The 27,110-nt window shown below is 44.9% G+C and overlaps 1 protein-coding gene across 1 annotated transcript; it reads left to right on the top strand.

Moving 5' to 3' along the window:
* The first annotated feature begins 1,101 nt into the window (after positions 1-1,101).
* RAD23B (RAD23 homolog B, nucleotide excision repair protein) lies at positions 1,102-24,676 on the top strand. Its single transcript, XM_069962014.1, has 10 exons — positions 1,102-1,467; positions 5,287-5,368; positions 5,700-5,779; positions 7,969-8,240; positions 10,544-10,599; positions 18,495-18,622; positions 20,086-20,233; positions 20,473-20,600; positions 21,122-21,283; positions 22,011-24,676. Exons 1-10 carry the CDS (start codon positions 1,402-1,404, stop codon positions 22,122-22,124), a joined length of 1,236 nt encoding a protein of 411 aa, XP_069818115.1. The 5' UTR covers positions 1,102-1,401; the 3' UTR covers positions 22,125-24,676.
* Positions 24,677-27,110: the final 2,434 nt, after the last annotated feature.

Here is a 27,110-nt window from a genome sequence, read left to right as displayed (position 1 = left end):
GATTAACGACCGAACGAGGAATTGTTGATCGCTTTATAAGACCTGGACCTATTTTTATCGTTGCTCGTTTGCAAAACGTTCGCATTGAATAAGGCATCGTTCGGTCGTTCGCAATAGATACGAATGCAATAGCGAATAAATAGCGAAGAAAAAACTATCGCAATTACGATCATAAGTAACGATTATCGTTCCATGGAAATGAGTGAACGTCTTCAGGTCTTTCGCAATAACGGTCATTTGAGATCGTTAACGATAATGCGAACGATAATCGTCCGGTGGAATAGGGCCCTTAGGGTGCGTGCACACTACGCCTACATCAGTCTGCTGGCGAGTGCGCGCATCTCCGCCAGTGTTATAGACTCCATTCTATGCATGGGGGAGGCCTGCCCTCCGTCCAAAGAATGAACATGTTCATTCTTTGGACAGACGACGGGATCCGCATGTGCATAGAATGGAGTCTATGACACGGCGGAGATGCGCGCGCCCACATCAGTCCACTGGCGGGTGCAAGCTGCGGAATGCACAACGAGGTTTCCATCGCCATTACGTAGTGTGCATGCACCCTTATTGTGCAAGCCCCGACTGCTTGAAGGGCGGTGGGTGCTACAAGGGGAGAGGAGGCGTGGTCTGAGTCATCATGATTTATACCTGCTAACAGGGATGAAACATGGCAGAGGCCTACATCTGTTCCAAAGCAGGATCTCTGTACCTGCTGTGCGACAGGCGCAGGACCAGAGGCGGGCTCTTGGTAATGTCCCCCAATGGGTTTTTCCCTGACCTTCAAAACACAAATTGAGTGGGATTTATTATTATTATTGAGTTCCTTCAGGCAACCAATCAGAGCTCAGCTCTCAATTCCTGTTCCTCTCTTCCAAGATGAGAGCTGCTCTGTGATTGGTTGTTAAAGGCAGGAGATAAAGTAAAGCGCCGCTTCCTGCGCTGAGGCAGCACACACGCTGGAGCAGGTGTCCCGGGTACAGCGCTCCCCAACCAATCACAGCGTTCTATCAGGCTCGCCGTTCTGGAGAGCGCAGACCAGTCACGTCAGTCCAAAGGCCCCGCCCATACGCCAGAGACTCGGGCCCCGCCCCTGTGTGAAGCGTGCGCATGCGTCGTGCGGCCCGCGCGCCTGGCAGTGAGCGAAGTCATGATGGCGGCGGACAGGCCGTGCTGATGAGACAGCGAAATAACCGTGAGCCAGAGGAGTGCGTATTCGGGCATCTGCGTGCCGCCCGACACTGACAACACACCGCGACGGAGCGGCCTTCGCTGCAGTACCAGCAAGGAGCCAGGGATCGGAAGCCTAGCGTCCGGGAGACACCGCCTCGCCGCTGCTGAGCTCTAGCAGGCCGGAACACACAGCAGACAGCGGGACCGGAAGGGTCGGACAGCGCAGCCACCATGCAGATTACTATGAAAACCCTGCAGCAGCAGACCTTCAAGATAGACATCGACTGCGAGGAGACGGTGAGCTGCGGCCTGGGCACGGCGGCGGGGCTGGCTGTGTGCTAGCGGCCTGGGCACGGGCGGCACCAGTCGGTCACACCTGGCACAGGCGCCAACTGGCCCGTTGACAGATGGTTTGACACGTTTTCACAGTTATGGCGGTGACAGGGTTAATGACGGGGGGAGGGTAATGCGCGCTCTCGGCTGCTGTTTGCTTGTTGGATAGTGAGCATGTGACTAGGGGGCGGGGACGCGGCGAGACCACGTGGTGTGCGCAGCAGTATATATATGTGTGATGTGGCGCGCACGGCCTGAGAGGATGTTGGTGTGGTGGTAGGATGGAACTACAAGCCCCAGCGTGCCCTTCTGGCGCCCATAAGATGCAGGGCTGTGGTCTGGCCAGGTATAGAGAGACCTGCTTCATCATAAGTACTGGGCCTCATGCTGCAGTGGACATTGGAAGATGGCAGCAGATGGGGAGGGTCTCTGCTGAGGTGATCACCTTTATTAGTGGTGTCTGACGGCTCACATGGTGGAGCGCTATCGGGGTTCCTGCCAGTTTGGGTTGTCTCCCCTGTATATCTATAATCCTCTGATCACATGACAGGGCGGCCAGTCACTGGGCTCTGGTGCCTTGTGTATGGCAATGACTGGTTCCCAGTGTACCCGCGTGTGCTTCCAGGGGGGCATTACTCAGTGGTGGCAACTATTGGGGCAGTAAAACATTAGATCTCCCCACATTGCCAAGTTGTAGGATTCTCCGCAGGTGCAGAAGTTGGTTTCTGCCCTAGGGCTGCAAGGAAAACGTTGATAAGGCCTATGGCTATATCCGTGTTTATTAAGACTTTTACAACTTCTGCAGCCTCAGGGAATCAAATGCTGAGCGAGCGTTTCGGATTCAGATAACGTTGCTAAATCCAAACATTTTGACAGATCTACTCAACACTGGTCACCACCACTACACAGTGAACAGAGAAGCTGCTTCCTTGTGTGATAGGGCTCTAATTTATAACGTGTGTCAGAGGGGTAATCTAGCTTTTATAATTACAAGTGTGTCCACGAATGTGATCAAAGTATTCTTCATTCAAGGGATTGTCAGACTATAAATAACACAGCCACTGTCTTGCCAAAACAGCACTACCCCTGTCACCAGATTGTCTGTGGTATTACAGTTTAATTCCATTCACTTCAATGAAACAAGAACTGAGGATCAGAGAGGTGCTGTTTCTGGAAGAAAGCAGCAGTGTTTTTCTATGCCTGGATAACACCTTTAAAGAGGATGTGCCCCCAGGTACATCCTCTTTAATCTAAACCGACGGATCGAACGGCGCCGTCACGGGGAAGTCGGTGCCGTGGTCTGTTTTTCGGATCGCGGCCCGATTCCCGTGCACAGCGCCGTTCTATGCATCAGAACCGTCCGGTGCTCAAGCACTGAAGGCCGGCCGGGCCGCCCCCAATGGGAGGGTATTCCCTCCCCTGTATGATGCGGCTCCATTAGAATGAATGGAGCTGCGTCCTAGAGGGAAGGGAATTCCCTCCCACTGGGGGCAGCTCGGCCGGCCTCCAGTGCTTGAGCGATCATTTTTCTTCGCTATTTATTCGCTATTGCGTTCGTATCTATTGCAAACGACCGAACAATGTCTTATTCAATGCGAATAATTCGCGAACGTTTTGCGAACGAGCAACAATAAAAATAGGTCCAGGTCTTATACAGCGATCAACGATTTCTCGTTCGGTCGTTAATCGTTAACTGCATTTCAACCGAACGATTATCGTTTAGATTCGAACGATTTAACGATAATCTGAACGATAATCGTCCGGTGGAATAGGGTCCTAAGTCTAAGCAGTGACAGTCATACTTTATGATGATGACTGAACTGAGTGTTACCAACAGATAATGTCGGTCGAGACAGGGATTGGGCATGATGGAATTTCACTGTCAGATTCCTTAGTTTTAATAGATAAGCTGCTGTGAGGGTAGTCTGGCTGCGGCTTACCCCTCATAGAAAACATTGTGGTGTCTTCTCTCTGGGAGAAGATTGTGTGTGCACGCTATGGCTGTGTGTGTGTGTATGCTATGGCTGCAGCAGGCTGTGTGTGTGTGTACGCTATGGCAGCAGCAGTCTGTGTGTGTATGCACGCTATGGGTGCGGCAGGCTGTGTGTGCGCGCGCTATGGGTGCGGCAGGCTGTGTGTGCGCGCGCTATGGGTGCGGCAGGCTGTGTGTGCGCGCGCTATGGGTGCGGCAGGCTGTGTGTGCGCGCGCTATGGGTGCGGCAGGCTGTGTGTGTGTGCGCGCGCTATGGGTGCGGCAGGCTGTGTGTGTGCGCGCGCGCTATGGGTGCGGCAGGCTGTGTGTGTGCGCGCGCGCTATGGGTGCGGCAGGCTGTGTGTGTGTGCGCGCGCTATGGGTGCGGCAGGCTGTGTGTGTGTGCGCGCGCGCTATGGGTGCGGCAGGCTGTGTGTGTGTGCGCGCGCTATGGGTGCGGCAGGCTGTGTGTGTGTGTGCGCGCGCTATGGGTGCGGCAGGCTGTGTGTGTGTGTGCGCGCGCTATGGGTGCGGCAGGCTGTGTGTGCGCGCGCTATGGGTGCGGCAGGCTGTGTGTGTGCGCGCGCTATGGGTGCGGCAGGCTGTGTGTGAGTGCGCGCGTTATGGGTGCGGCAGGCTGTGTGTGTGTGCGCGCGCTATGGGTGCGGCAGGCTGTGTGTGCGCGCGCGCTATGGGTGCGGCGGGCTGTGTGCGCGCGCGCTTTGGCCGCGACGGGCTGTGTGCGCGCGCTTTGGCCGCGGCGGGCTGCGCGCGCTTTGGCAGGCTGCGTGCGTCAGAGAGGCAGAAATAAAAATAGTATTCTAGGCAACTGTGGAAAATCCAGGGGGGGCAGGGGGTTCGTGGGATAAAGTAGTCCTATTTACCCATCCCCATGCCCCTGCAGGGTCATGGCTTACGGTCCCCTGCCAGGCTTACGATCCTGTGATGTCACGGCCCCACTCAGAAATGCCCACTTGGCCAGTCAGTGGGAGAGGTAGGACACAGCTGTAGTCACTGGCGGAGCGGGTAGTTACTGTGGGATCTAGGTGATTCGGAGGGGCAGATGCTGATAAATATGGGTCTCTGTCTGACCTCTACAGCATAGGTATCTGGCATTGATAGCAGTTTTACTTTGTGAATATTTATTTAAAAACAAGATTGTCAGCAGGAAAAGACCACCTGCTCTATCTAGTCTAGTTTTCAGTTCTTCAGGACACCGACAGGAGAATTTGCTTTATATCTTTGCCTTATTCCCTCAGAAGTCGCCCCAGGATCATGTAGGACATTAGGAACAAGCTACTAAGCCAGATCTACTTTATACCCGTGTGAAAAATAAGTCCCCTGGTGTCTGATTGGCCATTTATAAAGGAGCTGGAGTCTGAGCTGCGGCTTACTGACGCCACAGCCCTGCCTACAACCGCAGGCTTCGCAAGTCAAATGCCAAGCTTTTGGGTCCAGACAAGCCCAAACTGTTCGGCATGTTGGCTGCTGACTAGTTAAAGCGACTCTGTACCCACAATCTGACCCCCCCCCCCCCTTCCCCCCAAACCACTTGTACCTTCAGATAGCTGCTTTTAATCCAAGATCTGTCCTGGGGTCCGTTCGGCAGGTGATGCAGTTATTGTCATGTAACCTGATTTCTCATTGAGTTTATAAACCATCTGTTGTCTCAGGCAATATTTTAGCAGCAATTTGTGAATTATCGATGCAAGTAGCAAAAAGCTCATATAGGGGGAGGAATAGAGAGGGTTGTATTGTACCAGGCTGTTACACTGTTCTGTACGTTCTGACCGAATCCTTTCCCTTACTAGGTCAAAGCTTTGAAGGAGAAGATTGAACAAGAGAAGGGAAAAGATGCATTTCCAGTTGCTGGCCAAAAATTAATTTATGCAGGTAAATTCAGGCTCTGTTGGCTTAAATACATGTTATGAAACTTACTAGTCAGTAGTTCCATGGCTCCTGTTTATAATGAATGCTGACAAATCTTAATGTAATGTCCACATTATACCTAATGAGTCCATCAGTTATCAGTCGCTGTTCCTATATTGATGATGCTAAGAACAGGACTGCTGACTGCACTGTTCCTGCTTTTTTTTTTTTTTTTTTAAAGGATTTCCAATTGCTTATGTGAACTGAGCCCGATATACCTGCATCGATTTTGTATTGCTCTGATTATACTGAATATGGTAGACGTCTATCTTATACCATTTCTTTTTCATCCTAGGTAAAATCCTTAATGATGACACAGCGCTTAAAGAATACAAAATTGATGAGAAAAACTTTGTAGTGGTTATGGTGACAAAAGTAAGTTTATATTTGCACCTGGCGAATGAAGCTGTTGAGGGGGCTTTTCCACAAATATTTATCATCTGTCCCCATGATAGCTAATAGGTGTTTGGTCCCTGACATTGGGACCCTCATTGATCCCAAGAACAGGAGGTCAATTGTCTCCACATTTGAATGACTTCAACGTTGTTGCACCATGTAACTATGTAGAAGTAAAGCTGGCCGTACATCTTCAATAACTGATGGACGAACATTGGTTATCTCTCCCGATTGGCCCCATCCTTTCCGTACATAGGAACGTCTATAGTTAGGCCTCTGCAAGTTTCCCAGTGTTTCTTTTTATTAGAATGTACATTGCGTTGTTAGTAGGATCAGTACACCTAGTGATGGTGTATATAGAGCTACACAGTGATTTTGGGCATGTGATCAAAAATTTCTGTTTTGGGGCTTAGATAACTGGTTAGGGTTGCATTGGGAACCACAATTGGTTATGAACTGACAGTCATGTTTAAGCCAGACGATTAGATTTAAAGGGGTAATCCACTAAAGCTAAAAAAAAAAAAAAAATGAAATGCTTCCAAACCTAGCTGGTCTTAGGGCCCTATTACACCAACAGATTATCTGACAGATTTTGAGACAAAGCCAGGAGTGGACTATAAACAAAGAACAGATTATAAAGGAAAGACTGACATTTCTCCTCTTTTTCTCCATTCCTGGCGTTGGCTTTAAAAAACAAACAAAAAAAAAGTTGGATAATCTGTTGCTGTAGTAGGGCCCTTACTCAACAAGTCCCCCTGAGTATTTTGAGCCATATCCAGTCTTTCTAGCTGTTGTCGTTCCTGAGCTACAAGTTTTTCTAAAAGCCAATCTATATCTAAGATTGGGCCAGTCAGGAAACTACATATTCTGGCATGCTTTGCCTCATCTTGTTGTATCTGACCATGACTGGCTCTATCTGCTTCTGTTTTACACTGTAAACAAAATATCTATATATTTTGTATAGCCACTCTTATGGTATGGCAGTGTGGGATATTGTGAGTTCTTTGAGATTCTGAGGGAATATACAGTAAACTCCAACAGATAGAAACATCAGTGTTGAGAATGATGAAATGCTTCCTAGCACCCACCCGTCTGGCTGCTTCTTACAGGGGGGATTCCTGAGTTTCACCAGTCCTATGCTGTTATCCATCTGATTCCCACTGGGCTGAATTCTCTCCCCTTGTGGCAAACCCAGCTCCTGTGCTGTCATCTGTGGCTGCTGTTTTCACATAAATCTGGCTTTTTTCTCTCACTGTTTCTACCTCACACACTTAATTTGCTTCATTTTACCTCACAACACTGTCTGGACTCCACACAAGATCCTTTTGTGCCCCTCCTCACAGTACAGCTCTGTTAACTCTCTCACTGCTGTACAACTAGCCATTTTGCCAAAATGTTGCCTATCCTGCTCTGGAGGCTACCTATGTTCTGTTTCTCCACCCCCTGCGTCAGGTGCTCACTGATGGTGTGATGTCAGTGGTGGGTGGGGTTAGAGATGAGGTGTTACAGCTTGCCTGACAACAGAAGGGACTGAGTTCATGGCCTCAGAAGGGAGGGTTAGACAGAGGAGCCGAGACCATGTGGACAAGGAAGTGAGGATTTTTTGCAGCTGCAGAATGTAAAGCCCCTAATACACAGGGCGTTGCATAGGAGCAAACAAGTGCCGACCTGTTAGGTCAGCACTCGCTTGCTCCTTGCTTGCTGCCAGCGCTATTACACATGTCGGCAGCTAGCGGGTAAGAGCGGGGGGGGAAGCGGGAAGCTGTGCTTTATTAAGTGGAGTACCCCTGCAAGATGACACCATTCACTGACCACCTTCCTGCAGATTTGCCATTTATCCCTAGTCTTATGTGGTTATCTCTCTGGATGTATTAGAACTATTAGTAGTGACACAAATCTTTGAATAAGTATGCACATAATGGGGGTTACTTATCTTTCCCTGCATCATTGCAATGTGGCAGCTGGCCTGATTGCAGAGTAGGAGTTAGCGCAGCACCAGGCCTTGTGCAATATAAATTTAGCAGTTTTGATAAGTTCCTCCCAATATGTATGCCTATTAACACCATTTGTATATCATTAGTATACATAATTTATTTCAGCCATCTATATAATTATACAAAATGCTTCATTTTTTGTGAGTAACCTTTTTTTTTTCTTTTGTCTTTAAGCCAAAGGCTGCAACTGGGTCGTCTTCACCAGCGCCAGCACCATCACAGCCTGCCTGCACTGCTACTTCAGCCCCTGCATCACCACCCTTGACTTACGCACCTATTGCTCGAACCAATGCACCTGTCTCTCTCCCTTTCCCCCTTCCTAACGTCCCTGTTCCCAGTCCACTCGTTACAGAGCCCACCACCATCTCTGTCCCTAAAGAGGAAAAAGCTGAAGAGAAAACAGAAAGCCCTGATGAAACAGTAAGCCCTTCTTCAACTGAATGCAGGTATTTTTTTTTATATATTTTTATCCTTATTTACTCAAATTTTGGTAGTATGACTTAAATGAATAAGTAGTGTTCTGTCCATATTTGCATGGTGGATTTCAAGAAAGTTTCACTGTTGAATTGATACCATATTAGCCTATAGGTAATGTTTTTCAATGCATGGCATCTATCATGGGTATCCATATTCTGGCAACCTTATAAAGATCCATTGACAGTACTGTCCATTCATGAACTAAACTTTCTTAAATAGCAAAACTTTCTTTAAGAGCCTTGTGAGTGCTGTTCTTCACCATTTGACTGTGCTGTCTATTTATGGAATACCACTGGAGCTTCCTGAATCAGAGATGCAGTTGACCTCCTTCCTCTTCTCCTTTTAAAGGAGAAGTCCAGCAAAAAATGTTGTTTTAGTATTGTATTGCCCCCTAAAAGTTATACAAATCACCAATATATACTACTTACGGGAAATGCACTTAAAGTGCTTTTTTCCACTGCATCAAGGCTTTACTTTCCGGATAAAATGGTGATGTCACAACCCAACTCCCAGAGCTGTGCGGGCTGTGGCTGCTGGAGAGGATGATGGCAGGGGGTGCTCAGTGTCCTTCCAGTGCCCTGTGTCCCCCTGCCATCAGCCTCTCCAGCAGCCACAGCCCGCACAGCTCTGGGAGTTTGGTCGTGACATCACCATTTTATCCAGGAAGTGAAGCTTTGATGCAGTAGTAAGTGCAGGGAAAAAAGCACTTTATGTGCATTTCCCGTAATAAGTGTATAGTGGGGATTTGTATAACTTCCCCCACCCCCATGCAATGCGATCGTGTAGGGGAGATCCCTTGTACTGAGCCGGCTGGGGCTCGGCGTCGCTCCGACGCTGATCCCGGCTTGGCACTCCATGTATGTGGTCTGCAGCAGGCCAGTATAATGGAGTAATGATCTGATGGATCATTGCTCTATTATATACACAGCATTGATCTCAATGGGAGATCAGTGCTGTGTATATAGAAGTCCCCCAGGGGGGCTTCTAGTTACTGTGAGTCAGAATAAAAGTGTTTTTATTAATAAAAAAAAATCCCCTCCCCTAATAAGTTTAAATCACCCCCCTTTTCCCATTTTATAAATAAAAATAAATTAATTAACATATTTGGTATCGCTGCGTGCGTAACTGCCCAAACTATTAATTTATCACATTCCTGATCTCGCATGGAAACCGGCGTTAGCGCAGAAACTCGCCAAAGTGAAAAATTGCTCATCAAATCCAGGAAAAATGTCATAAAAAGTGATCAAAAAGTCGCATATACGCAATCAAGGTACCGAAAGAAAGAACAGATCATGGCGCAAAAAATGACACCTCATTCGGCCTCCATAGACCAAAGAATAAAAGCGTTATAAGCATGGTAATAGAGCGATTTTAGGGAACGTTTATTTTATGTGAAAGGTTTTATTTTTTTTAAAGCCATCAAATAATATAAAAGTTATTAATGTTACATATCGTTTTAATCGTACCGACTTAAGGAACATAAATAATCAGTTTTTCCATAGGACTAACGGTGTAAAAACAACGCCCCTCCCCCCAAAAGAAAAAGAATTGCGTTTTTGTTTCAATTTCACCCCGCATATAATTTTTTTTTATGGGTTCGCAGCATATTTTATGCAAAAATTAAGTCTGCCATTGCAAAGTAGAAATAGTGACACAAAAAACAAGGACTCATGTGGGTTTCTAGGTGATAAAATGCAAGTACTATGGCCTTTAAAACACAGGTAGGAAAAAACTAAAACGAAAATTGGCTCCGTCCTTAAGGGGTTAGGCTCCCTCCAGAGCTGTGCTGCTGTGGAAAGTCACCTGCTGCATATTTAGAATTTAACATTCACAGGGTTCTCAGGAGGGGCAGAAAGGTCTTACCCGAGGAAAATACTATGGGGGTTACATCGTCATAGCTTCCCTAGGGTTTCCTTCTGTGAGCAGGCAACTTTCCCAATTTCTTATACAGATCCACTAACAGAAGTTACTTTTATAAGGCCGTTCTATACTTTCTATTTTACATGTGGTTGCACTTATATAAGCATGCTTTTGTGAAACAAAAATTGGCGAAATGCCTGTATGACCACACTTTTACCAAAGCATTGGTTTTACTTATTTTAGTGGCTGTAATTTAGGTATGTAATAGGTATGTTTTGTTTTCCATTTTGGTTGGTATTTTCTCCTTTAAAAAGCAGCAGTGCTGAGGAGCCACTTTGAGTTTTACTATATCTATCACAACCAGTTAACTTTCTTTTTCTTTTTATAATATATATTTTTTTTTTTACTCTAGCATACCCAGTGATTCTTCTCGACCTTCCCTTTTTGAAGATGCCACAAGCGCACTCGGTAGGTAAAGTGTTTGAGTTTTCTGGTTAAATGTATTAAAGGGATACTCCGGGCAAATTACTTAATTTAACACTGCACTTACAAAGGAAAGTTATATAACATTGCCATTAACACTCATTAGGACAGCTGTAATGTTACCCGTTTTTCAAAGAATCAAAGTCCCACAGGAAGTTCTGTAGTTCAGGAAGAAGGAATTAAATCATGTCTCAGTGCTGTTCCACAGGTGCCATATTGAGACGTGATGTAGTTCCTCTCTGTCACAGGGAAACCCACCCCTCAACACATCCTCTGCCCGCCCCACTCCTCTGCCCGCCCAGTTTTACAATACATACTAAATTATCTGTCGGGCTCCCTCCTCTGCGCGATCTCAGTCTCCTCTGCTTCTCAGTCATCCTGGAGATCGGCAGCTGCTTGCAGCATCAGATGTCACAGATCTAATAGGAGGCATTTGGCACCCTTTCAATGCCAGATGCCTGCTAGGAGATCACTGGTGTCTGATGCTACAGGATTCTCCTCCAGAATGACTGAGAAGCAGAGGAGACCTCAGACACCAGATTCAGCTATAACTCATAGTCCAGCAGCTGACAGCAAGCAGCAACATCTTTCTGGAGCTGAAAGGGTTTGTTTCAATGCTCCTTGGAAGATCCTGGCCGTGTTCAAGCTCCTGAAAGATGTTGCTGCTTGCTGTCAGCAGCTGAGTTATAGCTGAATCTGGTGTCCGAGGTCTCCTCTGCTTCATAAGCACAATCACCATCATCAAGTATCAGCATGGCATGATGGTGGGGGTTGTATGTGTGCAAGCTGCAGTTGCACAGCTTTCAGAACTACTACCACCATCATTGTCTCTTGGACATGATGCTGGTAGTAATTTTTCAAGCTGTGCAACTCCAGGTTGCACAACCACAACCCTCAGCATCATGAAATATTAAAAGTAGACAATGGTGGCTGCAGTCTTTATTCACTGGACACCCAAATAAGGGGGCTGGGTTGTCAGTATTTACCATTAGTGCTTGTGTAGGGGACTAAGCTGTGCAGTGGGAGGGGAATAGATGGAGGGAGGCGGGGAATAGAGGAGCTAGGGATGGAGGGCGGGGGAGGTGGGAGGTATACAGAGGCAGGCCAGGGAAAAAGGCATGATGGGGACTGTAGGAATATGCAGCACGCAGACACTGGTCCTAACAGGAAGCTGGAGATGTAATCAGCAGCAACAGAGAACAGTGCAGGGGGCAGCGAAAGCAGCCAGAGTGGGAAGAAATGTGACAGAGAGGAAGGCAGTAACCACCCCCCAGTGTGTGAGGAGTTTAGATTTTACAGGGGGTGCCTGGAGTACTCCTTTAATGTAAAAAATGGTCAGTATTGGGATATATTAGAATGCAGTATGTGGTTAAAGAAAGGATTGTTACATCCCAGTACTGGTAACGCTATAGTAATATGTATTGTGTAAAACTTAAACTGGAATGCGATTCTGCTGTATTGACAATGAGAATGTACGTTTTCCTTTTTTTATAGGGATATTTGATGGTTGTTGTTGACTTGATGATATTGTGCACTAGTGATGTCACGATACCAGAATTTTGAGTTCGATACCGATACTAACTTTTTTATTTCGATACTCAATACCAGTTCGATACTTAGTAAAGTATAAAAGAAAAAAAAAAAAATGGTAGAAATATAATACCCCTGCACTATTACAGTGATACCAATTTTTGGACTATTTTTATTTTATTGTGTTAAAAATAAAGTTAGTGATATCTGTCTAAGACAGCTCTGCTGCATCAGCTATCACTAAGACAGCTCTGCTGCATCAGCTATCACTAAGACAGCTCTGCTGCATCAGCTATCACTAAGACAGCTCTGCTGCATCAGCTATCACTAAGACAGCTCTGCTGCATCAGCTATCACTAAGACAGCTCTGCTGCATCAGCTATCACTAAGACAGCTCTGCTGCATCAGCTATCACGAAGACAGCTCTGCTGCATCAGCTATCACTAAGACAGCTCTGCTGCATCAGCTATCACTAAGACAGCTCTGCTGCATCAGCTATCACTAAGACAGCTCTGCTGCATCAGATATCACTAAGACAGCTCTGCTGCATCAGATAACACTAAGACAGCTCTGCTGCATCAGATAACACTAAGACAGCTCTGCTGCATCAGATAACACTAAGACAGCTCTGCTGCATCAGATAACACTAAGACAGCTCTGCTGCATCAGATATCACTAAGACAGCTCTGCTGCATCAGATAACACTAAGACAGCTCTGCTACATCAGCTATCACTAAGACAGCTCTCCTGCACTACCCACCACTAAGACAGCTCTGCTGCACCAGTTACCAAGATTGCGGAGGAAGAGAAGAGGAGGTTACACAGGATCCCACACACTACAGCCGATCTTATCTGCTCCTCTCAGCCCCGGCCACCTCCCCCACCTGCCAGCCGGCTGGATCCTCACATGTGCTGCACTTCCCCCGGCCTCCTCTCCCGCGTCTCACAGACCCACGCTCTCCCTCTTCATCCTCACCACCTCCAGCCTTCTCTGTCCTCCTCTCTCCGTGACCTCCCGCTCTCCCTCTCCAGCCGCTCTCCTCCAAGCAGCTCCGGCTCCTCTCCCGGACATCCCGCTCTCCCTCTCCAGCTCCGGCTCCTCTCCCGGACATCCCGCTCTCCCTCTCCAGCTCCGGCTCCTCTCCCGGACATCCCGCTCTCCCTCTCCAGCTCCGGCTCCTCTCCCGGACCTCCCGCTCTCCATCTCCAGCCGCTCTCTTCTGTGCAGCTCCGGCTCCTCTCCCGGACATCCCGCTCTCCCTCTCCTCCGTCCTCTCTCCCGGACCTCCCGCTCTCCCTCCAGCCTTCTCCTCCGTCCTCCTCTCCCGCTCTCCCTCTCCAGCCGCTCTCCTCCGTGCAGCTCCGACTCCTCGGCATAAATCATCTCTCTGATAACAGAGTCTGGCGGAGCCGGACTCTGTTATCAGAGAGACACCAGCAGCGGGGGTCTGTTACACACAGTAGCCGACCCCCGCTGTATATGGAGCGGGCTCAGGAGGGGTCAGATGCCGCTGTCAGTGTGACAGCGGCATCTATATACTTAAATAGCCGGCACTAGCAATAGCTAAGTGCCGGCTATTTGAAATTGGCGCCAATGGGAGCGGAGGGAGGGAGAGCAGAGGAGGAGACTGCAGGGGGAGGCACATAGAGAACACGGCCGGCGCTCAGCTAGCCGCCCACCGTGTTCTCTGCTTAACTTAAAGTTTCGATACCAGGAAATCCTGGTATCGAACCGTTTTTTTGCCCGAAATATCGATAGTAGTATCGATATTTCGGTGCATCGTGCATCCCTATTGTGCACCCTACGCCCCCTGCCGGCTGGTACATCCATTACCTGCACAACGCTCCAGCTTGCTTCAAGGGCTTCCGCCATCTGGACGTCCTGCTTAACCAATCAGTGGCTGTGTAGGGACAGTGCACTGATTGGCTGAGCAGGCCATCCAGCTGGATTGTGGAGCAGGTAATGGATGTACCGGCCAGTGGCGGATTAAAGGGGCTGTCACTTAGATACTGGTAGCAGGATGTCACTCCCGCTGCAAGTATGTATTCTCATTAAAATTACAGGCAAGGGATCTGCAGCGTAAAATCTGGTGTCTGTGTTTCTACCCTAAAAGCATTTCTTTTTATCGGTTGACAATGTCACCTAGGCGGAGCTTCACAGCAGTTGGCCCCCCTCTCCCAATAGAGAGAGAATCTAACTGACATGAAGCTCCACCTAGGTGACACTGTTCACCGACTAAAATTAAGCAATTTTAGAGCCAGCCAGGTTTTATACAGGTATATATCAAATGTGCAGCATCTAAGCTTGTGGATAGTTTGGAAAAAAATACATTGTGTGTGTGTGGGGGGGCGGCAGGGGGGGTGGGTGGGGGGGTGTGACAGCGTCACTTTAAGCAATAAAAGTATTGCATCATTTTTTCTGCACTATGAGTGCCATCACAAAGGTACATAAAAAATGCCAAAATTACAACTTTTTGTTAATACCTATTTCCCTGAAAATGAAAAGTAATCAAAATGTCACATGTACTCCAAAATTGTACCACTAGAAAGTCACTTCAGTCTGCAAAAAATGAGCTCAAAGAGCTTGGCAGAACTTAAAGTTTAAGTGTGTTTGTCTGGTGGCACAACATTTTGGGCACTAATATGGCATTCTAAAAGTTTTTTTACATCATGCATTAACCCTTAGAGGACCGGGCCAATAAAAATTTTTGCGTTTTCGTTTTTCCTCCTTGTGCTTAAAAGGCCATAGCACTTGCATTTTTTTGCCCTGGGGTAAGACTGGCGCTTACGCGGTTTACCGTGCAAGATTAGGAATGTGATAAATTAATAGTTTGGGCGATAATGCGTGCGGTGATACCAAACATGTTTGTTTAATTTTATTTATAAAATTGGAAAAGGGGGGTGATTCTGACTTTTATTAGGGGAGGGGGCTTTTTATTAATAAACACTTTTTTTTTTACACTTTTATAGTAGAAGTCCCCCTAGGGGACTTCTAGTATAAGTACACTGATCTCTCATTAAGATCTTTGCAGTATAGTTATACTGCATAAATCAATGAGATCGGCACTCGATTGCTTTCGGCAAAACAACAGAGTGCCGAGCCAGGATCAGCGCCATTACGGCACAGACCTCGGCAGGTACCGGACTCCGCGATTGCGTCACGGGGGGAGGGCGATCCCCCCCCACTAGACACCAGATAACAGGCTGCATATAATAATCAGATGCAGCTGTCAACTTTGACAGCTGCATCTGATTACTTAAAGGAGAAGTCCGGCGAAAATTATTTTTTTATATGTTATTACTTATGGAAAGTTATACAATTTTCTAATGTACATTAATTATGGGAAATGCTCATATACTGCTATTTCCCTTAATTTAGTGTATCAGGAAGTGTTAGAATTATCTCTGAAGCAGTGACGTCACGACCAACGGTGTAATTCATATGGAGTGTCCAGCAGGGGGCGCTCTATATATAGAAGTCAATGAGTACCATTGACTTCTATATATAGTGGGCCCTGCTGGACACTCCATAGGAATTACAGTGTATGTAATGTAATGTAATGTAATGCACTGTACTGTTGTGACTTTATGAATACATTTATGGAATACATTTGCAGGGCACCGAGCAGGGAGGGAGAGAGGTGCCATCTACCTCCCCCCCCTTGCTCGGTGCTGGGAACATATACAAAGCACTACTCCCCCATTATCTGCAGATAATGGGGGAGTAGTACCTGTGCTATCCCTATCACCGCCGCCGCCGCTCACACAGGGGCTGCTATTCATCGCGCCGCTGATTCCCCGCCGCCCGCGCCGCTCCTAACTACCCGCCCGCTCGCTCGGCCGCCTCGTTCCTGGCCACCGCTCTCTGCTCATGCCGGCCGCGTTAGCCCGCCCCCACCCCGGCCGGGAGCACGGCGCTTCCTGGTGTCCCCGGCCGGGGTGGGGGCGGGCTGACGCGGCCGGCATGAGCAGAGAGCGGCGGCCAGGAACGGGGCGGGCGAGCGAGCGGGCGGGTAGTTAGGAGCGGCGGGGAATCAGCGGCGCGATCGTAAGTTTGATGCCGGGAGGAGGGGGAGCGGCGGGGGGGCATGAACAGCAGCCCCTGTGTGAGCGGCGGCGGCGCGGGCGGTGATAGGGATAGCAAAAGGTACTACTCCCCCATTATCTGCAGATAATGGGGGAGTAGTGCTTTGTATATGTTCCCAGCACCGAGCAAGGGGGGGGGAGGTAGATGGCCCCTCTCTCCCTCCCTGCTCGGTGCCCTGCAAATGTATTCCATAAATGTATTCATAAAGTCACAACAGTACAGTGCATTACATTACATTACATACACTGTAATTCCTATGGAGTGTCCAGCAGGGGCGCACTATATATAGAAGTCAATGGTACTCATTGACTTCTATATATAGAGCGCCCCCTGCTGGACACTCCATAGGAATTACACCGTTGGTCGTGACGTCACTGCTTCAGAGATAATTCTAACACTTCCTGATACACTAAATTAAGGGAAATAGCAGTATATGAGCATTTCCCATAATTAATGTACATTAGAAAATTGTATAACTTTCCATAAGCAATAACATATAAAAAAATAATTTTCGCCGGACTTCTCCTTTAATTAGCGATCGGACCGTGCCCGCTAATAGCCGCGGTCCCAGGCTACATGCGGCACCCAGGACCGCGGCGGTTCAGAGCAGGGCAAAAACCGCAAATGCTCATCAAACACACCAGATGCCTTTCTTTACTAAATTCCTTGGAGTATATTTTCCAACATAGGGTATTTTTAAGGGTGTGTGTTATGTTAATACCAAGGCAACTACGAACCTGAAATGGTGATTGTAAAATATCCTAAGATAAAGGAGACCGCCAGAGTTTACCAGCTGCTTCTTCATGTCTGAGGCCTGTGGTGGAGTCAATTAGCACTCTGGGGCCACGTGGGATATTTCTAAAAAAAAATCTCAATAAATGTTGAGTTTCTTTTATTTGCTTTAATTTCTGTGAACCCCTTACATGGTTAACAAACATTCTCAAGGTGCCTTCACACGTACAGTATCGCAGCGGATTTCACGCTGCGAGTTTATCGCAATAAAATCCACTGTGATAATGATTACTATGTAACTTAATGGCAATGTATTTCTGCAGCGGTGTATTATGTACGTTTATTTGTACCATGCGGATTTTGTGCAGGAAATCCGCTGCAATACGTTACGTGTCAAGGCACCCTCAGTGTCATTTTGAATACTTTGAGGGGTGGAGGGATGGGTGTTCCTAACATAAAGGCCCCCAAAATCCACTTCAGAACTGAATCTCCTACAAATGATAGCTCACATTTACAATTTGTCTACTTCATGCTGCTCTCAATCACTGTGTGCAGCAACACTAGCATAAATACATTCCTGTCTCATTGGCTAGAGGTCTGACTCACAGCTGAGGTGTTGTTACTATTGTGTGTAGTCTGGACAGTCCTCTGTGACCTGTACACAACTACAGAAAGTCTCTTCCCATGTCCTAGAGTGAAAGTTGATAGCCCTATCCTACACTGTAACAAACCAGAATCTGTGTGAGATGGACTTGGTCAGGGCAGGTTTACAGCCTTTGAAAGTAAAATACTGTAGATACGTAGCATCCTGAATCGGAGAGATTACCCACACAAGGGAACTAACTACTAAGAGGGCTTATATGGGGGCAATGTTACTGTGTAAAGCGATGCAGTTGCTTCCCCAAACATCATTTAAAAGTTAATAGTAGAAGTAATCATTTGGGGAAATTTTGTTCATTTCTGGGTGTAATCTGTTAAATCTCGATTGCCTGATAGTCTGGCACCTTTTAGTTTTATTTATGCTAAATGAAAGCAGTTTTACTGTACAATATGTAGTATTCGTTTCTAGTTTCTTGACTGAATTATTAGTGGTAAACTTTTAAAAGAACAACGATGACCTGGTTGGAATATACAATTCAATTTTACTGCTGCACCCTGAACCCCTGTCATTCCTCTTTATAGAAGATACTGTGTGCCAAAAAAACTGGGCCTTTGTTAAATGAATGCTTTTATATGTGAACAACGCTGGGCTCAGGCCAAGCCTTTCTTATGGTTTAGTTATACTGTGCACATCGAGCTGTATTATTGTAAAACATTTCCTGGAATAGTTACAGAAGTGGGCTTTACTAAAGCCAAGCATAAATTTCCCAAATACTCACGCTTTTAATCAATGAAACGTTAGTACTGAAGCTATTGATCTATGCCAAAAAGGTTTATATCATAAAAATGCCAAAGTAATATTTAGGTTTTACCAACAATTCTGTACAGAGTTCTTGCTATCCTCAACTTAATGTGATTTTCATTATTTCAGTAACAGGTCAGTCATATGAGAACATGGTAACCGAGATCATGTCCATGGGCTACGAGCGAGAGCAAGTTATTGCAGCCCTTAGAGCTAGTTTCAACAACCCCGACAGGGCTGTGGAATACCTCCTTATGGTGAGTACGCATTTTCACTCCTTTTTCACTTCAGAAATGACAGTATAACCCCACACACGTATGTGTGTGAAACTAATTTAGGTCCAGCCCTGTGTGTTCTCTACTGCCTGTGTTCTAGGTTGTCTGTGGTAACTTTAGCTAAAGAATTCGGTCTTTTATTCAGTCGCGTGAGGCAGGGGGAGAGTTGGGAACTAGTCATCTGGACTGTGCCTAGTCCGTGTGCTTTGAGATTGTGATTTACAGAAAAAGTGGCTTCTAACTGGCCGCTTTTACTGTCGATCGGCTCGCTGAGTGCGCTGACAGCAAAGAGCTGTGACTTGTCACAACCCAGATAACTAATTTCCAGCTCTCCCCCTGCCTCGCGCGCCCAAATAAAAGATGCGATCTTCAGATAAAGGTACCCCAGACCGCATAGAAAATAGGGTAAGTCAGCGGTTTACCCCATCTATTTGCCGCTGCTAGTATCTCAAGAGGACAATTTCTAGAGAATTTGGTTCGCTTTAAATGATTTGTGGTACAAAGATGAATGGAAGCTTTTCTCACCCCCAGCGGTCAACTGTTATCAGCAAAAGCCTTGTCTAGGCATACATTTCCTGCTATATTTCCCCATTGGTATTTATGCTGCAGTACATCCAGTTTTCTGTACAGGAAGTACAGATGTGCTGTCTTCTAGGTAGGAAGTTTACCTACACTTTGAAAAACCAGTGTAAGGGTACAAACCCACTTGACGTATTTGCTGCGTGAATCATTCTTAAAAATAAGCAGGCAAAACGCAGGTTGGCTTTATACAATTGTTCTGCATTAAAATACGCAATTGCGTATTTTTGAAGCGTGAAGCTACATGCGTTTTTCGCACAGGTTGTTAACAACTGATGCTTTGCTAACAACAAGCTTCATGCTTCAAAAATACGCAATTGCGTATTTTAACACAGAACAATACGCAATTGTGTATTTTTGAAGCGTGAAGCTTGTTGTTAGCAAAGCATCAGTTGTTAACAACCTGTGCGAAAAACGCATGTAGCTTCACGCTTCAAAAATACGCAATTGCGTATTTTAATGCAGAACAATTGTATAAAGCCAACCTGCGTTTTGCCTGCTTATTTTTAAGACTGATTCACGCAGCAAATACGTCAAGTGGGTTTGTACCCTAATACACATAAAATACTGATGATATGGATAAAATACAGATGCATCTTTATTTTGATCCCTCCGCATAGACTTCAATAGATATTTCCCATCAGCAGAATGGATGTGTCGTGCATGCTGCATTTTTCAAATGCATGTATGTGTTATACACCTATGTGAATGGCCAGATTATCAGCTCTGTATTTCCCACAAAAAATGGATGCAGTACTAAAGGAAAATACACTTGTGTGAAAGCAAGGTTACTATGGTGTGGAATTCTAAAAAGTTGTTGATGTGAAATTATTATTCATTGATAAATTGATTTTTTTTAATTTCAGGGAATTCCAGGTGACCGAGAAGGTCAAGCAGTTGCCGATCCACCACAGGCAGTCAGTAGTGTTCCCACCCAACCTCTCCCAGCGGTAGCCGGAGCAGGAGCAGGAGCCGGTGCAACTTCTACTATACCTTCTACACCTTCTGCTGGAGGTAAGACTTTGCATCATTTCACAGGAAAAAGTAAGTTTATGTTAGAAAAGTGCACCATATAGATGTTACTTTCAACCGTGATTGTTTTTAGGGTAAAGGAAGTTCTGCATGTATCATGTAAGACACTAAGAATTATCAGGCTTGTCTCATTCTTTTGCACTAAAGGAGAATTTTTTTTTCATTATTTTGTGGCATTGGATGTGCAATGTATGTACAATATATATTTATTTTATTTCTAGGAAATCCCCTTGATTTCTTGCAGAATCAGCCTCAGTTTCAGCAGATGAGGCAAATTATTCAGCAGAATCCCTCTTTATTACCGGCACTTCTTCAGCAGATCGGACGGGAAAATCCCTCATTACTGCAGGTAACTTCCCTATTAAAAAGCGCTTTAAAGTGTTCCTGTCATTATAACTTTAAAAATCAAAATCCACAGTAGATGTGATATAAAGCAAGTTTGCAATTTACATTTATTATTCAGGGTTGTTTGTTTTTTAACCATCCTTTAAAACAAAGCTATGCTAACACAGGAAATTCCAGTCATCTGCACAGTCACAGAGAGAAGGCAGTCATTTGATCCATGGACACATTGAGCCGTGACTCTCTGTACTGGCCGGGACTTTGGTCTCTTTTTAACCAGCACAATACTAAAAAGCCGCTTTCATGAGACTAGACCTGAATACAAGTAACTATACTTTTGTTTTAGAGCATAACTTAAAAAAAAATATCTCACATCCCCTGTTGATTTAGATTTTGAAAGTTATAACAAGAGGTATGCTTTAATAGAAGATGGGAATATTGCATTTGACCTTTTCTCTATGCATCATTTTTTCTATCATGGACTTATGTGTAGATTCAGATGTCTCAATCTTTGTCTTTAAATAACAGCAAATTAGTCAACATCAGGAACAGTTCATTCAGATGTTAAATGATCCAGTCCCAGAATCGGGCGGACAAGGAGGTGGAAGAGGAGGAGTAGCAGCTGAGGCTGGAAGTGGTCACATGAACTACATTCAAGTCACACCTCAGGAAAAAGAAGCTATAGAAAGGGTAAGTAACTAAAGTACTGACCGATTGTGTGCTGTATATCATGGGTTAGGCATCGATTTAAGATAGCACTTTATCCTTGTTTCTATAAACACCTAGTGCCATCTTCATACAGTTACTCCATATGCAGCAATCACAAGGTTTGTCAATACTCACAACAGGTGGGGTCCTGAAGCTAGGGGCTCCATGAAGTATCTTGTGTAGAATGGTCCTGTAGTTTCTATCTGAGGTTATCCTTGTTAAAGTTTGTGATGGAAGTTTTCTGGCCTATAGAAAAAAAGCATATAGGTGCAAAGCTGTGAGATTTTTGGTCTGCCCCTGCAGTTTATTTTCCTATAATACTTTACAGTCTCAAGATATAGAAGAAAACCTAAGTGTTAAATCAACTAAATTTACTAATATGTTTGTGTAGGCAAGATCATTTAAAGGGGTTGTCGGAACTAAAGCCTTGAGGCAAGCAATTTTACATAGAAGTAACAAATGTAGTAAACTGTAAAATAAGAGAGAGGACCTGAGGGGTAGGTGCATGTCACAAGGATTTATAGAACAGAAGATGGAGAGCTCCTCCATAGGTCCCAATGAACTTTTTTTTTTTCAAAAGGGTTTTTGTTGAAAAAAACAAAACACTTGTATGGTGAGAAGTTCTTTATTGTATTTAACAGTAAGTTTTGTACCTAACTTAAATTTACTTAGAAGCTTAAAACTGTCAATCTTTATTTCTCCCCTCCAGCTAAAAGCATTAGGATTTCCTGAAGGACTTGTGGTACAGGCTTATTTCGCATGTGAGAAGAATGAAAATCTTGCGGCCAACTTTCTCTTACAGCAGAACTTTGATGACGATTGAAAAGAAGAGACTGTATTTTTTATCTCACTTCACACCAGTGCATTACACTAACTTTGCTCACTGGATTTACTGGGATGATTTGGGCTCATATCCACAATATTTGGTGTATGGTAGTCAAGGGTGGGGTGGGTTAGGGAAATATCAGACAAGCTAGGACATAAAGCATCAATCTGCTATAATTGAGCAGTTGCAGTGTGTATTATGGTAAAGCTAAAAGTAATAAAAGAAAGCAAATTACAACCAAAATCCATCTTCAGCAGGCATTTATTCCCTCTGAAAATATCCGCTAATTTCTCTAGATACAATCTCTTCTAGTATACTTAGATCCAGAAACTTAGTGTAATGCCCTGCTTTCCATTTTCCGTTTAACATAAACCATTGCTATAGCAAGTAGCCTGTGCTACCTGGAGATCTTGTTTTTTTTTGTTTGTTTTGTTTTTTCCATTTCCCGGTAACACTGGATTCTGACATTGAGGAAATTTGTGAGATGTAAATGCCAAAATAAAAGTAGGTGATTATGTGCTGCTTCAACAAGTAATAAAAGGAAATGAGTGCGCAGGAGCCTGGTAAATGCTGTGAACATACATTTTGAAGCTTTCTTTCCATAAAATTCTATTTAGTGATATTTAAGGAGACCCTGATCAATGAGTGTGAAGTGGGCACTTTCTGTTCTGACTTAGAAAACAGTATGCACACAGGAGGTTTATTTTTCTGTTTTCTTGCCGCTTAGGGAATTGAAACTGATAGCTTTCTAACTGCTCATTTACTTCAATTTTACATTGCAGTAAAGGTTTTAAAACAATTGTTGCATGTTTTTTGGTTTTGATAAAAATCCACTTGGTGTGTTAAGTAACATATCTCCCTCTCTCCCCAGTAATTACTTGTTTTCCATGTCAGCTGAGAATGTGCAACCCCTCTTCTACCTGTCTGGCAAATTTTAACCCATACTTATCCTAAACCTGTCAATTATCAATACAAGCTGCATATTGAAAGGCAATTTGCAAGTATTTTTTTTTCTTTTTGGCATTTTGTAAACTTTGTTCCATCTCCCATACCATAATAATCAATAAGAGTCCTTCTGCTTGAAAGAAGCTGGCATGACAGGGCTTAAGAGGTCAACACATCCTCTGTTATTTTCAAAGAAGGCATGACATATAATTGAATTGTAAGAATATCTGTGTATGTACTGCTTATACATTGGATAAATGGACAGACGAACAATCAGCGGAAACAAAAGTATAACACCCCCCCCCCCCCCCCCAAAAAAAAAAAAGTTATGCACAAAACATTAAAAATTCTCCTTGTATAGTGTTTATTTGCTGCTTATTCTTTGATTGCTGTTTGTTTTGTATAAGCGAATGGAATGGCTGCTAGAGACAGTTATTACAAACAAGACAAAGGTTCTTTTTAGGTATTCTTCTATATTTTCACTAACCATAGATATACTTATGGTGCATTTACACAGAGGTTGATCTGACAGATTATTGAAGCCAAAGCCAGGAGTGGATTTGTAAACAGGAGGCATCTCAGTCTTTCCTTTTATGACCTGTTCTGTCTCAAGTCTGTTCCAGGCTCTGGCTTCAAAAATCTGTCCGATAAATCTTTGTGTAAACACACCTTTTAAAGCGAACCATTCACTAGGAATTTCCTTCTAAGGGTACAAACACACACGGCATATACGCTGCGTATTTACTGCTGCGATACGCAGCAGATTAGATCTAAATAACTGAACACAGTATCAAATCTGCTGCGTTTCTGCTGTGTATCTGCTGTGTGTGTTTGTACCCTAAAGCTACTAGAAGTGGCTGATAGATGTGGTAAACTGCTGCTTTATCATGTGTTCTGTGTGGTCTGTGGTACCTTTTAGTTGCAGGAATTCAGTATTTTATTTTGGGTATGGGGAAGAGCTGGGAACTAGTCACCTAGGCTGTGACTAGTTGCAACTCTCTGCCTGCCAGCTTGCTCTGCAGGGTGATTGACTGGGAAAGTGGCCTGTCAGAAGCCACTTTTCCTGTCAATCACCGCCTCAGAGAGCTGTGACTAATTACGGCCCAGATGACTAGTTCCCAGCTCTCCCCCTTCCTTGCGTGCCTGAACAAAAAAATGAATTCTTCAGTTAAAGGCACCATAGAACAAAGGGTAAGGCAGCAGATTAGCCCATCTATCTGCTGCTGCTAGTTGCTTTGAAAGGGAATTCCTAGTGATTGGTTCTTGGTTGCTTGTGTTTAGCATCATTAGGCTACTTTGTAGTGACATATGTTCTTAAGGGTAACTACTTCATATAGTGCACACTAGAGGTTTCTTATGTTGCAACAGAGGAATTGTCAGAAGTCCTCTAATGACAAAAAGTCCAAATGTGTTTGCCAACTGAAAATTGTTCAAATGTCCATATCCCATTTTACTTTTGGATTTGGCATTTACCAGGGAATTGCTCTTGATGTATACATCTAACGTGTCCATAGACTATTAGACTAATGATTGACAAGGGTGTAATTGGCATACATTTGGGCTGTTCATTATTACCTTCCTGTATAATAAAAATTTAAACCACATGGGAAGTTTTTTTTTTTTTAGTCCAGTGGCAAATCTATGCAACAGTGTAGGTACACATTGGTGTATATATTTGTGATATATATTTAATGAGGCATTTTAAGTGGTCCCTCCAAACAATAATAAATTTCACTAAAGGCATGCACATTGCCAAAGTTTAATTGTCTTAACCGTGTAGTTTGAATAGAATGTGAGAATCTGCTTCGCAAGTAGTGCACAACTGCAGCACTGTCAGTAGACGAGCTCAAACTTTTAAACTGCAGAAGCTTCCAATATCATAATCAATTATGATGCTGGGAGCTCTCAGGTCCAGCCATATGGAATTCTATGGGCGTGTGAATGACCCTTAACACACCATGACATATATCCTGCAGCTGTATTCTGAGACCAGCATTGGAGTTAAAGGGGCTATCCAGGATTAGGAAAGGTTTAGTTACAATCTTGCAGAAACAGCACCACTGCTACCTTAAGGTTGTGTGTGGTATGGCAATTTATCTCCATTCACTTCAATTCTTCTGTGCTGCAAAACCACACCTAAACTGGTAACAGGAGAGGTTCTGTTTCTGGAAGAAGGTGTGCATGTTTTTGTAATCCTGGACAACCCTTAAGGCTGATGTAGATTGTTTAACACTAGTGCTATTTAAATGTCACTTGCATTGCTGAGGCGCTGATGGGACGTTGGATTGTGGGGTCGATGGTCATGGCAGACACATTTCTTTTGAAGGCCTTTGTGGTAGGCAAGAGTCTACTGTTACACTTTGGCTGGGGGTAATAATAGAAGCATGTCAAAATGAGCACACCACAACATATTATGCAATATAAAACACGACATGGAGAGAAAGGAGCGGCTGCTTATCACACCTATGGCTGATACTAATGCTGCTAAGCTTATTTTAAAAACCAACGTCAGGATGTTGGCATATAATTTGATCAAACCATACTGCCCCGTGTACCACGTGCAAGTCTCCTGGTTCACACGGGTCCCTACGTTAACTCCACACCGTGTCAGTCGGTGGCAGCCAACCCCGCAAAGCGTGCACCTGCAGGGAAGGGCGGCCATGGAATGGCCCTGCAACCCCAATGTCACAGGACCAAACCCAAAATGCCCCACCAATACCCAGCCAGCACCACCGCCGGAGAAGGCTGCCTCCAAACAACACAAGTATGAATATGGTTTTGCACTCACCGCCACTGCTGCATTATTATGCAATGTACTGTAGATCAAGCCATCACATAGCCCACCCCTAGTATTTAGGGGTCCAAACAAATGTCAGACTAACTGTATAGTGAAAAGTGTAAAAAATGAAAAATGCCTTCCCAAAGGTTGCAGATTTTTTTTTTTAGTCTATTACATTACGTAGTGATCAATGGGTGTAACTAAAAACCTGATTTTTGACTGGCAAGGTGAGCCCTTATATGGCACTGACAATGAAGAGAGCCTTATGGTTTTTAAGATGATGAAAATTTGCTGGGTTACAGGGGTATTCTGCCCATACCATTCCCAACCCCTAAAAACAAACATTTTCTCGCTCACTGGCCCCCCTTGAGTGTCTCCTCTGTAGAGGCACAGGATTATATTGAAGATGGTGCCAGTTAGGAAACTACATGTTCCAGTATGTTGTGTACCACCATCAACAGGTTCAAAAAACGCTGCTGGGAGTGGATCATGTGCCAGACTTCCAAAATGAGCGGTGATTCAGTTGTAACAGATTGTCTTTCTCTGACTCCTGCTCCCGACCTGCCTCTTCTACTCCAATCTGCATAGGAGCTCGAAACAGGCAGCATAGTGGAAGACACTCAGACGCTGTAGCCGCCTGGACCAGGAAGCTGCGAAGCACAGGAGAGAAGATCTGGATCGGGAGGAAGTAACGCATCAGGGGTTTGGGAAAAGGGCTGCATGGACATCGTTAACCATGCCCATGCAGCCCTTACTGCCCGATTATTGGGCTATCTTATGGTGCGTTTACAAAGAGAGATTTATCTAACAGATTTTGGAAGCCAAAGCCAGGAACAGACTATAAACAGGGAACAGGTCATAAAGGAAAGACTGATATTTCTCCTCTTTTCAAATCCATTCCTGGCTTTGGCTTCCAAAATCTGTCAGATAAATATCTCTGTGTAAACGCACCATTAATAGGCCCAGTAAACGAGTGCCGATCTAGCAGATCAGCGCTTGTTTAATAAAATGATCAGGCCGTAGTCGTCTTGTGTAATAGAACCCCTAGATGAATCTGTCCACTGGCTCTACAGCATCTTGAGGACGTGAGTCAGCTGGAAAAGCTCAGAAACAGCACAGAGGCTATAATTACATACTATTGCAAATATATAAAGCTTGTGATTTACAATTGAATGAGGGCAAGATGATTTGGAGTGGGTATATCCAAAAGTCAAAAAACAGTGCCAAACATGTCATTAGGTTGTGTGGTATTACAACTT

This window comes from Dendropsophus ebraccatus, chromosome 3 (genome assembly GCF_027789765.1).
Source record: "Dendropsophus ebraccatus isolate aDenEbr1 chromosome 3, aDenEbr1.pat, whole genome shotgun sequence".
NCBI lineage: Eukaryota > Metazoa > Chordata > Amphibia > Anura > Hylidae > Dendropsophus > Dendropsophus ebraccatus.
This window is presented reverse-complemented; position numbering and strand designations above follow the sequence as displayed.